The sequence below is a fragment of the Cyphellophora attinorum genome (assembly GCF_001299255.1).
Source record: "Cyphellophora attinorum strain CBS 131958 chromosome Unknown Contig9, whole genome shotgun sequence".
NCBI lineage: Eukaryota > Fungi > Ascomycota > Eurotiomycetes > Chaetothyriales > Cyphellophoraceae > Cyphellophora > Cyphellophora attinorum.
In genome coordinates, this window is record NW_017253237.1 from 1,032,312 (window position 1) to 1,047,575 (window position 15,264).

Sequence of the window (15,264 nt, forward strand, 5' to 3'; positions counted from 1 at the left end):
GCTATCCAAGCGAACAATGCCCTGTGCAACCATGTAGTTTCGGATCTGCTTCAAGGCTCCCAACCATGAATTCTGGAATGACTGTCGGCAGTCCAGTGTCCTTCCCAGACCAACGAATCAGCTTGACTCAACCCCAAGCCAACCCGTGGATGATTGCAGATGTCAGAACGCTCAAGCGGATTATCACTAGAGGGGTTGGCAGTGATGGGTTGTAACCTGGCAGTGATGCATAGATGCCGGCGTAGTGAGCAAGGAAGTGATCTGTCAGAATTGAAATGGAGAAAAACGGGTTGTTGCTCCGGCCGGGGTCAGCTGAACTCCACCTACCCTTCACCACCCGGGCACTGCGACCTCAACTGAACCAACCCGAGACGCGGTTTACGTCGCCCATCTGGACATTCTTCCACTAGGGCATGCGCTCGGGACTTGCGAGGTGACTGTATCGGCAATCAGTCCTAACGCTTCGGTCCTGCCGCATGATCTTGCGTCGCAGGCTGCAGACCGTTCACCGAGATCTCAAGGCAGTGTACGGCATCACCCCTCCCGCCACGATTCAATAGGCTCTTTCCATACCTAGAGTGACTACGATCGCGGCAGATTGAATCTCGCGAGGCCGAAATACACATCCTCAGGCAAGTGAAGTCATCTTGCTATGGCTTCCTCTCGTTTGCCTGCACCTTCGAGCACCTCTCCTCTCTTGAGCAATACGTGAGGTATCGTATTGGACTCCAGCCGCCGCCACCCGCCACCGCAATGGACGCGAAGGACCCTCGGCCTTACCAGGCTATTGGTATTGATATGGCCAGCAGTGAGTCTGGCAGGGAAAGATTCGTGAAAGATGGCATCTACACTCCTCCGCCTACATCGTCCTGGCGCTGCAACCTGACGGCGTTGTCCCAGCGGTACAATCTTTACTTCGTGGCCTCGAGAAGTGGTGTCGCGGTATACACACCATCATTTCCCTTCCAGACACTTGGGAGGAAGCCCAAGCTGTACATACCGCCGGCGTTGGCCGAGCCACATGCACGAGGCTATATTGATCCAGGAGACCCTCATGCAATCAATCATCTGGTTGTAGGAGATTTGGGCACAGAGGAAATTCTGCTTGTCGCGACTGACTCAGGGAACGTGACTGGGTATCACACAAAGGCGATATACGAAGCCGTTAGGAATGATCCATATCGCTTCAGCAACGAGGCAAGATCTGATGTCGCTGGCTTGCGCCCTTTCTTCACCCAGTGCGTTCATGAATCTGCTTGGGGGCTTGCCATCCACAGCTCAGCTCGCCTAATTGCGGTCTCAGCCAATGTGCCTCGTCAACAGCGTCAGACAATGTCCGAAGGCTTCGCTACGATTACCATTTTCGCCTTCGCTCTATCTGGTGATGGATACGCAGATCGGTCTGCAGAAGCTGTTCCAACCGACCAATGTGAGTCAGACGAGGCCGACTGGAGGGACTGGGATCCCAAAAGCTCTTCGCCAATGCCACGTCGGCGGAATCACAACTACAAAATTGTGCTTGCCGGCCCAAACGGGCACCGTTCCAACATACCTAGTATCAGCTTTGTCAACAGCTCCCAAGATCTACAAGGCCAGTGGCTTCTCAGTACTGACATATCGGGATACCTGAAGATGTGGCAATTGTGGCCTGCCACCTGCGCGAGAACATGGCATTTCGGTGTGGAAGAAATATTCGGCTATCAACCTCTGGACGATGAAGCTGGATGGCTCGTCGCAGCTCTCGATCCGGCCTCTTTCCATCCTGCTCGGAGTATGGCACAATTCTGTGGGCACAAGTCGGCGCCTCCAATTGACGATGCACGCGAGAGCTACGACATCACGAGCATCGTTCGCTTGACAGTCCCCGGTCGTAGCCACAGACATCCATTTCTCGAAACCGGGTCGGCTGATTCATCCGATAGTTCTTCTATGGATTCCTCGGATGACGAGGGCGATGTGGTTGCTGATCACTGGTCGGACGACGATAGTTCGCAGGGCGAGCGGCCCAACGATACAACCACGGTCCCGGATGGTGAACGTGCGAACGGAGACTTGCATAGCCGATCGATTGCACCCGAGCCTGTGATGACTAGCGAGCAGCCATCGGCCGACGTGTCTCGGGATATCGAGGACATATTTCTCGATCGTTATGACGACGATGTCGAAGATACAGAAGACGATATTGAGGACGACTCCGAAACTGGTGATCTGGACTCGCCAGAAGCGGAGGAGGACGGCTCGGAAGCGAACGACGAACGCAGCACATCACCCGTCAGCTTTGCCAGTGAAACGTCACTGTCACATGTCACACAGCGCAGCAGCGTCGAAGTCGAAATAGCACCACTGACTATCGCTTCGCCGCGCTCGCGAGCATCCCCAGCAGGCTCGAATGAAGCAGTGAAAGCGAAGAAACGGACACGCGACAGCAGACAATCGCGGGACCGTGAATTCAGAGGGCCTGGTGTCCCAACAATTCATTGCACGACCAATAACATGAGGCTGCTGAATGCTCCTCAACAAAGTGGAGCTCATATATTCTGCGCCGGTATGCTAGAGCAACGACTGCCTCAGTCCCGCATATGGCGCGGCCAAGGTAGCTCTATGCGCAGGTTGAACATGGTGCAACAAATCCCGGATCTCGGCATTGTCATCATTGCAAGCCAATTTGGTAGGTGTGCAATTTGTGCGCTGACTCGGCACCCGAACACACGCACTTATGGGTTGCGTGTTGATTGGATTGTCCCGACAAAACGACAGGAAAAGTCCGGGGAAAGGCCTGGTGTATGGCTCCTTGGAATCGCGACAGCGCCCATACAGGGCCAGGAACTCGAAGACGAGCATCGGCAAACTTCTGGAGACGGTTGGGATGACGCAACCAGTAGCGACGATGCAAAGATCACGTTCGATCCGCGTATCGTTGCCTTGCCGGATCGCGATCAAGGTCTAGACGATCACTCCGATGATGATAATGGAGAAGACATCGCGCAGAAACGTCGCCGTCGAAGTTCCCCTGAAGCCGAGGATTCTGGCTCGGGAAGTGAGCCGGTGCATCGTTCGTGGAAGCGATCCTCGCGGCCTTTGACGCGAATGCCTTCAAGGGCTGACGGGCGATACCGGTTGATGTTGACTTACGCAGATCACACAGTACTGACTTACGAGATCTCTCGAGATCTTGAGAAGGAGGACAGTGATGTCGCGACCGTAGTGGAAGGCTGAGCTGCTGATTGTGCTGGAGTGCTCAAGCCTGCTTCATGTACATATTCCTCTATTCAAGAACATTATTGAGCTCTGATGCTACTCCCGAGTGCTCCAAGGCAAACACACAGTACAGCTGCGACTTGCAAGTCATACGCACCTAGAATAGTACTGCATCTCGTCGAAGTTCTTCCCCTTCGGACACACGTAAATGCTGTGCAAGTCCTGTGGTTCAGGTTCTCAGGGTCACGGCTCGCGGATCGAAGGGGGCCGAACAACTCGAGATGGGGGTCCATTCGTAGTGGACCTGGCTCGAGGGCATATTTCGCCTTGAACCAATAGGAGCTTTTCAAGGAGTCGCCTCAATAAAGTCAGTCGATATCTAATTTCAACCACACGGCAATCACGACCATGAAATCCTTTCCGAGCTGTGTCTCACAGATGATGGAAGGCCATGCAGCTGCACCTGCGGCAGGAGCAAGGGACGCGCCGCGTAGTGGTCCTGTGCACGAGCGCGAAGTTGCACCGAGTCTCGTCGCTGAACCAGCGACAGCTTTATTGTCGCCGTTCCTTCAGCCCTGCCACTTACACCAGTTGTTCGGATCAGCAAGGACCGTACTCGGCAAGCCTGACGCCAGCCTAGGCGAGATCAAATCTCCCGAGCCCCCAAACATCTGACCAGATTGAACGGAACTGAATCTCCAGCACTCTATACAAGGCTAGACTATGTATCCAGCACCTTGTCTCCTTACTCTTCTGTCCACTCAGACTTCTAATTGAGAGCATGCGGGTACTGAACTGAGCCCTTTACAGCGTCAGACTTCAATGCGAGATCAGTTTCCTGAAGTCAAACCTGCAAAAGCGCAGACTTCGTACGCGAAGCCTTCTAAAACTACGTAGGAAGCAGCCCATAAGCTCTTTGGTCATCCGGGCAAGAGGTCCGATGCCTGCTCTATACAGATATTTACCTCAGCATAGCGTTTCCGGACCTTAGCTGCTGCAGAGCTTGCTGACTCCCCCGCATCAAGAACCTGGCTCGCCTGGCTGCTAACGCTCATGTAGCTGTGGCTGACTTTCTTTGCAACCTCTTCACACTCTCTTGAGAGCACATTCCTTTAAAGCTACCTTCTATTTTCACTCAATACACTCATTTAATATATTCAATCAGGACGACTTGACTCGCAGATTTACGACGATCTTTGCGACATCAAGACCAGGCATTTACTCCGGTACCGGGAAATGGCGACAATCTAGACGTTTGAAAGGAAGCTGCAGTTTCCTGCGACATGCGATCCGGCCGGGGTTTGATATGGACGGCCGTAGCGTTATCATGCCAAAGCTCAGCATCAGCTGCAGGCGACGCGCTGCGAATCAGACAGGACAATGTACAATCGACAGATGTGGCGAGTATTGCGCCAAGCGTGTCAGCGTCTCTCACGGTCAGTGATGCTGGTAGACCAACGACAGGGCCTACGCTCGGGCAGGAGGACAATTCGTCTGCAGGAGTCTCTAGCACCAGCTCTGTAACAAGTTCCGCCGAAGCAGGACGAAGCAGCACCGTGATAAGCACCACGTTCATCACGTCTCCAAGTCCCACATCCAATGCAACAGATTCGTCAAGCGCAACGGGTGCTCCCGCAGCAACGACACAGATCAATCTTCAACCGTCAACGACAGATCAATCGGAACCTATAGCTTTGCCACTGCAGCCTGCAATCACGCCTGCCTTTGGAATCGCCGGAGCTATACTCATCTTGACCGGAGTCGCATACACTCTGATAGGTATCAAACACCGCTTCCTCCAAGTGTTTCTCTCGAACGGTTTTCTTGCGGCATTATCGGTCACGGTGCTTATCGACTATGTAATGAAGCCTCCGATCAGCCTTGCGGTCCAAGGCGCCTACTTCGTGGCTATTTTCATGACCGGATGTCTCTACGGCGGCGGGTCTCTGATCTTCAAGGAAGTCACTGAAGGTTTCGGATGCTTGCTCGGTGGATTTTGCCTGAGCATGTGGTTTTTGTGTCTGAAGCCAGGAGGCTTGATCACAGAGCAGACCGGCAAGGCGATCCTCATAGGCGTCTTCAGTGTTGCTGTGTGGTCGCTGTCCTTTAGCCGCTATACTCGCGAATACGGCTTGATTGGATCAACCTCTTTCGCAGGTGCCACTGCCTTCGTTCTGGGCATTGACTGCTTTTCCCGAGCTGGACTGAAAGAGTTTTGGTTCTACATTTGGGAGTTGAACGACAACTTGTTTCCTTTAAACACTAATACTTATCCTATCACGCGAGGCATGATTGTGGAATTGATAGTAATTGTTTTGGTCACGATAATCGGAGTACTGTCGCAGATAAAGCTGTGGCGGATTGTTCGAGCGCGACGGGACAGGCGGAACGCGATCAAGCTCGATGATGAGCGCCGAAGAGATGTCGTTGAGGAGGCCATCGGCAGACACTTGGAAAGACAGAACGAGAAAGATCGACCGAAGTGGGAGATGCAGTTCGGAAACAATCTAGCTGCCAAGCGATCAACTATTCTCTGGACAGACGCACACCCTGACAAGGGCATTACTCACATTACGCCAGTAGAGGACAAGAGAATGTCTTCTGTAGAAAGCGTGGAGCTAACTGCTGCGCCGGGACCGTACCGTGTGCGATCAAAGGTTAGTGCTAGAAACCTCAAACGTCAGAGTACAGCCACTGTGGACGTGATTCCGGAAGAGACTGAGGAAGAGTTTCCGGAGAAAACGACTTCGAAGGAGCGGCTGAAAGCACTCAGTGCGCTCGATGCTAATGCGCCTATCGGGGGCACTGCATCGACGGAGAGCTTTACGCCGCAAGAGACCACGTCGACTGAAGCAGCGGGCTCGCCGGAACCGCCCGTCGAGGACAGTTCAGCCAAGACGGATGTCCCTGAGATTGTACCCCTGCCATTCAAGATTCCGACAATTGAGAAGCCGGAATCCAGAACAGCCAAGTCCTCAAAGTCCGCTCAGCCGCAAAGCGCTCAACGCCTCAGCGTTCCAAAAGAGGCTCAGAGCTCGTCATCGAAACGCAAATCAATTGCTTCAATGTTCAGCGTGTCGTCTCGACTGAGCTATGCGTCAGACCAAGCAACGCCCTCAGCTTCAGTTGAGCAGCTGGTTCTCCCATCACCGAGAAGCAGCAGAGCGTCATCGCTGGCGGCCACGCTCGATGAGGAAGACCGAATGTCTATCTTCGCAAAATATGGCAAACGAAACAGCTACATGGATGCCGAACCAGTGCCGCCAATACTAGCCGAGTTTGCAGCAAGAAATGTCAGTTCGGTTGATGTGCCCTCGACGATTGAGACGAAGGTACCGGAAGTTCCTCCTTCGCCTTCCGCAGACTCTGTTGAAGTCGAAGACGACCCTGAAGCTTTGTTCCGCCCTGTGTCGCGCTCGCAAGGGGGTTCCAAACCAGAGGGCACACCAACGGTCTCGGACAGCACCCCACGTCAAGGCTCGAACAGTTCGGAAGCAAGGTATACAACAGAGCATAGCTCGGTGGCAGATGGTCTAACCCCCGGCGCTCTCGAGAGCATCCCAAAGCAGACTTCTCATGTCGTGATGGCTTACCGGACCAATGAGTGGGCTAAGCACATCGCGGAGGCAGATGAGCCCATCTACATCGAGCCGGAACAGCTGCCAGTAGAAGTTGAAGAGCCTGCTGTTCAGCTTGCTCCTGTACCTACCGTTGACCGGACGAGAACTCTGCAAGCATCGACCACACCACCTCCACCTCATGTGGCTGCTGTAAGTCAGAATGGCATCGTTGCTGTGGTATCGGAGGCCACTCGAGCCCACAATCAGGCAAAGGAGGCCCCGGTCAGCAATGCGCCAGCTGCAATTACCCGTCCGCAGCTGCAGGGCAAGAGATCGAGTACGTTTCTGTCCAACAAGAAGACCTTAATCACCGAACCCATCGACGAAAACGCTGTGACCGAGTTTGCTAGTTCTTTGAATGCCCATTCCAGCATGCAGCGCCCGATGAGTCCACCTGCAGGACCACAGCGCATTGTCAGGACCGCGTCTCTGCCCTTCGTGCCTCCAGCCGCGCTACAACCCAGCAGGTCAGCCACTTCTCTCGGCCTCGCACACCCATACCAGCTAAATCGAAGCAACACTTCTTCCACCAACATCGCTGCAGCCTATCAGAATACCCCAGTCACGCGCTCGTCGAGCAGTCTTGGGCATTATGCCGCGCCTGCCCACTCATCCTCAAACCCTCACGTGTCCCGCTCCTCTAGTTTTATGTCTGGTCTCACCATCCCCGCTATGCGCTCCGAGACACGCCTCGACAGCTACGACTCGCACCAGCCCAAGGGCTCACGAGATGATGCCGCCGAGCGCATGCGCCGGGAGAACTTGCTGGCCGAGTGGCGGAGTAGTCAAGGCGTTGCAAATGGTGGGCTGGTAGCGCAGATTCAGACGAAGGAGAGTGTGGAGCACCGACGGGCGCAGATGCTACTGGACAGAGAACACAGAAGATTGCTAGAGGAGAGGATGGAGTTTAATAAGAACCAGGCGCAGCTGGTGATGGATCAGGGGATGCGGACGCCGGTGATGATGGATGCTCATCGGAGTATGATGAGGAGGATGCAAGCTGGGGTGAAGACTGGATAGGCACAGGTCCGGCCCAGGCGAAAAGGGCATTTATGGCGGCAGCGGATGAGAATTGTTGTCAGCATATGTACACGGACTCTTGATGACCTGAAAGGGCGGATGCAGGAATACGATATACATGTGGTTGAATATTGATCCATAGGTATGTTCAGCGCACGTGGTTTCCGGATTCCCGGGTACAAAGAGCATGGGCCTCTCACACATGGCACATACTCTTTGACCCAGCGGAGCGGGGCCACGTGGCATCAGAGGAATTGATCAATGATTCTCATAAGCATCAAAATATCACACTCGTCTGCTAGTAGAGCTCATGTACGGCGACACTGACAGCACCATGGTTTGCTGGCGATGACGGAAGGTTTCCTGGTCTGGGCGGACTCCGAGTCGATCCTCGAGGTCGCAAGCCTCGATTCCGGGCCCCACCTGCGAGCCCGACTATCAGTCGCGCTCGTATTCTACTGATTGCATGCAACCTAGTAAGTTCTTGATCGTAGAAATGGACAAGTCTTCGCTATCGCTGCCCACCTTATTATCAGCCGCGCCACCGAGCCAACCACTGCGCGCATGTGAACGACTTCCGACGACGTCTGCGGGCACTCGATGAACTTCTCGCAGAGGTAGAAAAGAGCTGGCGCACTCTCTCTCAGCTACTGCCTCACGGTCATGGCTGGCCCGCCTGTTCGCGACACGATATTTCATTCCGTCCCGATTGCCTGTGCGACCATGTCACGATAGCGTTACCCGATCCCAACCCCGATCCGCGTCGCGCTGCGACCCGTGACCTCGAGACATGTCGAAATTCACAGTCGAGTCATGGATATGGTATTCTGTTGCGATATGCGTGGTGCTCGCACGATATGCCTCTCGAATCTGGCACTTTCGCTCGGTGCGCAAGCTTAAAGTGGAAGACTGGTTCATGGGCTTCATTGTCGGACTCTATACCGTGCTGATCGCATTTCTCAATGTTGACCACGACGTATCGACGAATCTTATCAATCCCGCATTTCCAATCGACCTCACCCCACAAGAGATTCGGACCAGGACCTGGGGGAGCAAGACAGTCCTTTTGGTTGAGCAATGCATGTGCGCTGTGCAGTGGGGTGGCAAGGGGTGTCTGTTGATTCTTTACTGGCGGCTGACGCAGAATCTCCGCCAGCATCTCTGGGTCAAGCTTGCCGCTACATACTGCATAGTGACCTACTGCGTCATGTTCATCCTTTACTTCGGCGTCTGGTGCCGCCCATTCCACGACTATTGGGAAGTGCCGACCGATAACACACAGTGTACAACGGCACTGCACCATCTGATCACGAACTTGTGCTTCAATCTCACCTCAGATCTCTTGATCATCGCCATTCCACTGCCTATGCTCCTGCGGCAGAAGCTGGAATTCAAGAAGAAGATTCTGATGGTATTTCCGTTCTCCCTGGGCTTCTTCAGCATGGCTTGCGCGATTGCCTCGAAGGTTTCAAGCTTCAAGGATCCATACAGCGTGGTGAGTTTCCCAGAGTCTCCCTTCTTGTTCTTGACTTTGGCCTTGGCTGCAGTCCACGATGTGTGATCGTTGCGAGCTTGCAGGACTTTCTAATACTTCGCCAGGAATGGGTCTATTGGTACTGCAGAGAAGCAAGCACGATTATCATCGTAACGAACATGCCGTATGCATGGGGCTTGATTCGAAAGGTCTTCAAGCTCAGGTCCTTCTTCCACGATTCGGACATGGACAGAACGACGCAGTCCGGCAATATGCAGCATCTCGACGGACAAAGTGTTCCGCGCAGCGAAGCAGTACGCACTACCTACAATTCCCATAGATCCAGCTGGCCGTTCTCGCGAGGAGGCTTCGTGTCAAGCAAGAAGCGACACAGCGCGCAGCGCGAGTCTAACGTTCCAGTCGGGGCGGACTTTGGGCCGGCTAGCACCACAGACCGGGAAATGAAAAAGGAAACACTGGATCCATCAAGCAGCGACAACAGTTTCGCAGGATCTCTTCGCAAGCCCGGCAGACCCGCTAACGCCGTAGATGCAGTCGATCGACTTTACGACTTGGACGCTATCGAAGACGAGGAGTTTTTGCACCGCGATGAACACACTCCTCAGAGAGGATATGATGGCTGAAGCATTCCTGATGAATGCGAGTATCGAACGATTGTTCCAGACCCGGCCGCCAATAGGATGACGTCACCCAGAATGGCAGTCGCAAAATTACTTGGCAAGGCCGACGAGCTGCGTTACTCCAAAAAGTGAGCCTTTTTTGTTGGCTTTGTCAACGATGCTGCTTTCGAAACACAAAGACCATTATCCGGCCACGTCGCTTCTGGCGCGCGGCTCCAGCATCTAAAGAGGTACCTGCGACTCCAACTATCGTCATTCGTTTCTTGCAGTACGTTGTGCTCCCGTTCCAGGCACGACATTTCCACCATGTCTAACGAAAGCACAGGCAGTGCCTCGCCCTTGCGTGGGCGACAGCGCAGGCGCTCAACAAGTCCGCTGCACCAAGTGCATACCGCTAGCTCTGACGACTCATACATCGAATCTGATGCCGATGACCACAGCTCCCGATCCTCGCCTGCACCTGTACCAAACACTTTGCGCCACCGCCGCAATTCCTCGAGAATCGACGATGTCAGAGAATTAAGTCTTGACTTCAAGTCGCTGAGCTTCGACGAGCCACAGGACGGCGAACAGGCCCTCCCGCCCACGCCGAATCCCCCGACTCCGCCACCAAAGTACAGACAATCTCCAGGTCGCGCCGTTAAAGATCAAGAAGAAGCCGTTGAAAGGCAAGCCATATCTGTCCGTCAACACGATGCAGCTGTCGAGCCCCCGCTCCGTGCGGCTGCTGATCGCTTCGATCGGCAATGTCAAACCTTATCACTCGACTAGGCATTCCGCTGGCCACTTTCTGCTGGACGCACTGCGCGTAAGACTGGGCATCGGACCACTGGTCAAAAGCAACTTTGGCTTGATGCGCAGCGGCGTAGATGCCGGCCACCCACAGTATACGCTCTGGCAGAGTGTGAGCGCCATGAATGTCTCTGGCGAGAAACTTCTGAAAGCCTGGAAAGCCTTCGCCGCGGAACACGATCAGGCCGACACTGTCACAGGTCTGGTTGTGCTGCACGACGAGCTCGAGCTAGTGCCTGGTAAGTTGAAGCTGCGGCGAGGTCCAACGAGCCCAGCGGGCCACAATGGCATCAGGTCAATTCAGGATAAGTTTCATGGCAATGGGATCATGAAGCAGCTTGTTGATAAGCGATACTTCAAGATCGGAATTGGGATCGGTCGGCCCGTGAGCCGAGATAAAGATCAGGTCAGTGGCTATGTGTTGGGCCAGCTGACGGGAAAAGAGAAGCAGGAGATCGCCAGTAAGGGTGATGAGCTGGTGCAGATGCTGGACAGGGAGGTGGAGACTCTGTCGACTTCAGCGTAAGCCCTACAGGCGACGCACATTGTTGTGAAAGACGGCTGTATTTAGCTGGACGCATATGAAGGAACCGAACTGTTGCGAAGATACCCAGTATTGGACACTGCATAGCGAAGGGTCGGAATACATCACCCATATACGTACAATCACGGTTTGCGAATCAAGTTTTCGTAATTTTCTCGCATTCTGATACCCTAGCTAGTGATTCCGGTGTGCCAGAGGCAGCATTCTCGGATCTTCGTTCGGAAGGCCTCCAGGCCGTAATCATATCGCAGTCCCATCATGACGTTGAGCCGCGACCTCGACTTCACTTTTCGCCGCTGTCCGCTCTTCGTGAACCTGGACCATCGCTCGACCAGAAGACAGTCTCGATTCAGCATTAGAGACACATGTTCTGAATGTTGTCTTGCATCACCTTCATAGTTCTCGGCGAGGTGCTTCGAATTTCTCTGAGCCGTCTCTGAAGTTCGCCTGGCGGCTAATTCACGATGGTCTAGCATCGAATTCAACTCCACTTCCAGTATGACTTCAGAATTCCTCAGATTTCTGATTTAGGCTGACCAATATCGGCAGCTCAGCTTCATCGCCGGTGACCATCTTGCCTCATCTCTAGGCAGCTGGGTAGACCTGAGCCTTCTTACCCGCGCCGTCCGGGAAAAGCAGGTAAGACACCGCAAAGTTGCTACTCTCGTTTGCCTCAGCGTGACCACCAATCTTCGCCAAAGCCGCCAGCAAGTCTACCCCACTCGCTGGTTTCGTCTGTCTCCACTCGCCGTAAGTGTTGCATAGCCAGGCTGTGGATACGTTGTTCAGACCGAGGAACCCAGCAGCAGCCATTATGGCTCGTACAGCTCTTGTGAGGGAGTCGAAATCCGGGATCGCTGCGGTCGCAACGGGGATGACCATGACCTTGCCATAGCTGCCAGAGCCCACGTTCCAGATGTAGATGCCGACATTGATGTGATCCGAGCCCCTGTATGTGCCGTCCTGCTTTGCGCTGCGCTTTTTGCGGCCAGAGTGTTGCACCTTTGCGCCTCCAGTGGTTTCTGCACCACGATCGAGCACCTGAACCATGGCGTCCGGCGAGAAGACTGGGCTCGCAGCACTATTCTCATGCTCTGCATTTGCGATCTGGAGCCGGGCGAACTCGGTCTCGAGCTCGTCCTTTGCAGTCTTGAGGTCGACGTTTTCGACTTCGAGCTCGTGCTTTGCAGTCTTGAGGTCGGCGTTTTCGACTGCGAGCGCGTCCTTCTCAGCCTTGAGGTCAGCGACGTACTTCGTGCTCTGTTCGAGGCCACTCAAGTAGTAGTCGGTCTCTCTGTATATCACATCCTGGGTGATTCCTGGGATTTGCTCGAACAGTTGGTCGATGGCTTCTTCTTCTCGCAATGTGGCGCTCTCGAGTTCTTCGATCATTTCGTGGTACCGGACCCGAGCGAGACCTTGAATCATCTCATCGGAGTGCAATTCCTCTCCATCCAGCTGCTTCTTGATCAAGCTGTAGTTGTAAGCCTCCTCCCTCTTCAGCTGCGCCTGTAGAGACAAAATTCTCTCCTTCTGCTGCTGGATCTTATGCATTGAGAGCCCAAGTAAGCGGTCTTCCTGCTCAAGCTCCTCTTCTTGCTCCTTAATCGTTTCCTCTTGCTCCTCATTGCTCTCCTCTAGTTGTTTGATCTTCTCTTCTAGCTGTTCGATCTTCTCCAAAAACTCGCCAAGGTGCTCCTCCATTGCACAATATTGTTCTCCCAGAGCCTGGTGCTCGGCCTCGAGCGCTTCCAATCGATCGGTGCTTGCTTGCGCCATTTCGTGTCTGCGATATGAAAAGGCGTAATCGAAGTGTGGTTGACAACGGTGAGAGACGCGCAGATGCCCCTCCTTAAACCATTGAAACGTCAAGTGGAGTCTCGTGGGTAGCCTTTCGCTCACAAGTGAAGTCGAAATATGAAGGCAGCGTGAAATGCGAAGAAATGCCTCGTCTGTTTGCCTGCGCTGCCTCAGCTTCATTTGAGGCCAGTTGCCTCCAACCTCCTTCTCTTTGCCCTCAGACAACATTTCAGCATCTATCCGCAATCATTCAGTCTGTGCTGACAGTAAGTTTGAATGCATTGCGCCGGTTCTGCACACTGATGTCCTGTAGTGGCTGAAAGTACGCACCAAAGCGCTCCGATTCTGCGGCGGCTACAGTGTTGAGGTAGGTCCCACCGCACACCGCAAGGCCAGATCACTGACCTCAACAGTCCGACATCCGATCAATGTTCGCACACGACTCGTCTAATGGTGAATGTATCCCTTCCACATCTGCGATTGACAGCATAATAGGAGCAGAAGAGTCTTCCAACAAAGACTTTCGACAGACAATAACGTCCACGCGCGTGTTTGACGAGCAGTTGTGCTGAATCCCTGATGCGCTCGACCTGGTGCTGCGCTACGAATCGGTACGGAGCCACATCAGGGTCCCACCTCTCCGGAGGCAGCTTCCACAACAAAGGAACGTGCGTTGGGTTGGCGTTCCTGTGGTCAAGCGTGATGAAGATTGGGCGTCTGTACCTCTTGGCCAGAGCCACGAGGTCTGCTGGACAGCTTGCTGTGCTTCCGGTCCAACAGGCTTCGGTGGTTCGAGAGATTGTTTGGGTGAGGTATTTTCCCCAGATGGATGAGGCACAGCCGAAGATTTAGTCTTCACGTCGGCGTGAGACCCGGCGCGCTCGTACGACACACCTGGCAACACCCCTGCTGACCTGGTCTGATCCGACCTGCGGTGTTTCACGATAGTCCCCTCACTACAGCGGTGTCAGGCACTAGCAGAGAGGCAGATGTGTAGTGCCCGCAGGGTCCCCCTCTGAGAAGAAGTTCTTCTCAGGTCTCCTGCATCGCGATTCAACATCGTCGCAGTCGAAGCATGAAGAAGTGGATCACGATGGTCTGGCAGACGACGCTGACTTCGGTCACCATCGTGCGTTGCCACATCTCTGTATGTTGGCGCTAACGCGAAGGGTATGCGCTCTTCTTTGAAGACCGACTTGTCAGAGGAAAAAATGCGTCTGGTTCCACTTACTTGTCTGTCGAAACTTCTGCTTCCCTTGAGGAATGCACGAGGGTCCGATTCCCTCCTACCTTTTTTTTCATTGTCGTGCTCGAATTGTCGAGTCGTCAGAGAAGAATATGTTGAAGCTCACTCGCACGTCCTGATCGTAATCAGTCGCCGCTGAATCCAGGCTATCGATTCTTTCCGTTCCCCGTCACATTACTCTAGGACGAGTCTGGTTGGATCAGACAACCAAATGCGATCCCTCGATCAATTCAAACTTGGCTCGACGGCGTATCCATGGTCTGCACGCTGCTTAGATGCGTGAAGGAGCAATAGCAAAGGAGAAACAAATCGTACATGAGGTCTTCCCAAGCTTTTCGCGCCAAGCGCCCTTTCAGGCGGGCCCTACAAACCGTCCTGCCGTCCACCTACTTCCAGAAATAAATGTCGCTTTTCTCCAATCTTGTCATCTCCCCACCAAATTTACTACTGTAGCATGACATCCGTAGAGAATCATCATACTACACGGCGACGTCACTGTCAACGCTGCATTTTGAAGCCGTACGATGATGACACGTGGCCTTTTCAGGTGTTTATATAAAAGTAGTAGTACAATTGCCCTCACCATCATCAAGAACCTCACTGCCACCTATCCCATCCCCATACAGTATCTAATGCCCTATCATATTATTATTCAGCACCTTAAGATCTCTCTATCTATAAAACATGCTTGTCTTGTTCCACATATAGTTCTTCACACTATACTTACTAATAATAAGCTTGTTAATATAGTGCTACATAATCTTATTCTTCTAGATATCTTAACAGACTATAATCTTCACTACTTTAGTACATAGCTAACCACCCTTATAGTAATGTAGTTTCTATTATAATATATACTATATATTCTTAATAATGTCACGGTTCGAACCCGTGACTGGATCTGCAATTGATCCGAGCCCTGATCTATG

At 53.3% G+C, this 15,264-nt stretch overlaps 4 protein-coding genes across 4 annotated transcripts; 3 read left to right on the forward strand and 1 right to left on the reverse strand.

Moving 5' to 3' along the window:
• Nucleotides 1-753: 753 nt before the first annotated feature.
• Nucleotides 754-7,838, forward strand: AB675_9410 (uncharacterized protein; the record flags this gene model as incomplete). Its single annotated transcript, XM_018149940.1, has 2 exons — nt 754-3,037; nt 4,552-7,838. 2 exons carry the CDS (start codon nt 754-756, stop codon nt 7,836-7,838), a joined length of 5,571 nt encoding a protein of 1,856 aa, XP_018001570.1.
• A 790-nt stretch (nt 7,839-8,628) lies between these two features.
• AB675_9411 (uncharacterized protein) lies at nt 8,629-9,956 on the forward strand (the record flags this gene model as incomplete). Its single annotated transcript, XM_018149941.1, has 2 exons — nt 8,629-9,333; nt 9,438-9,956. 2 exons carry the CDS (start codon nt 8,629-8,631, stop codon nt 9,954-9,956), a joined length of 1,224 nt encoding a protein of 407 aa, XP_018001487.1.
• Nucleotides 9,957-10,259: 303 nt separating this feature from the next.
• AB675_9412 (Peptidyl-tRNA hydrolase) lies at nt 10,260-11,271 on the forward strand (the record flags this gene model as incomplete). The annotated part of the gene is made up of 2 exons (XM_018149942.1): nt 10,260-10,463; nt 10,585-11,271. 2 exons carry the CDS (start codon nt 10,260-10,262, stop codon nt 11,269-11,271), a joined length of 891 nt encoding a protein of 296 aa, XP_018001483.1.
• Nucleotides 11,272-11,874: 603 nt separating this feature from the next.
• AB675_9413 (uncharacterized protein) lies at nt 11,875-13,068 on the reverse strand (the record flags this gene model as incomplete). Its single annotated transcript, XM_018149943.1, has 1 exon — nt 11,875-13,068. One exon carries the CDS (start codon nt 13,066-13,068, stop codon nt 11,875-11,877), a length of 1,194 nt encoding a protein of 397 aa, XP_018001531.1.
• Nucleotides 13,069-15,264: the final 2,196 nt, after the last annotated feature.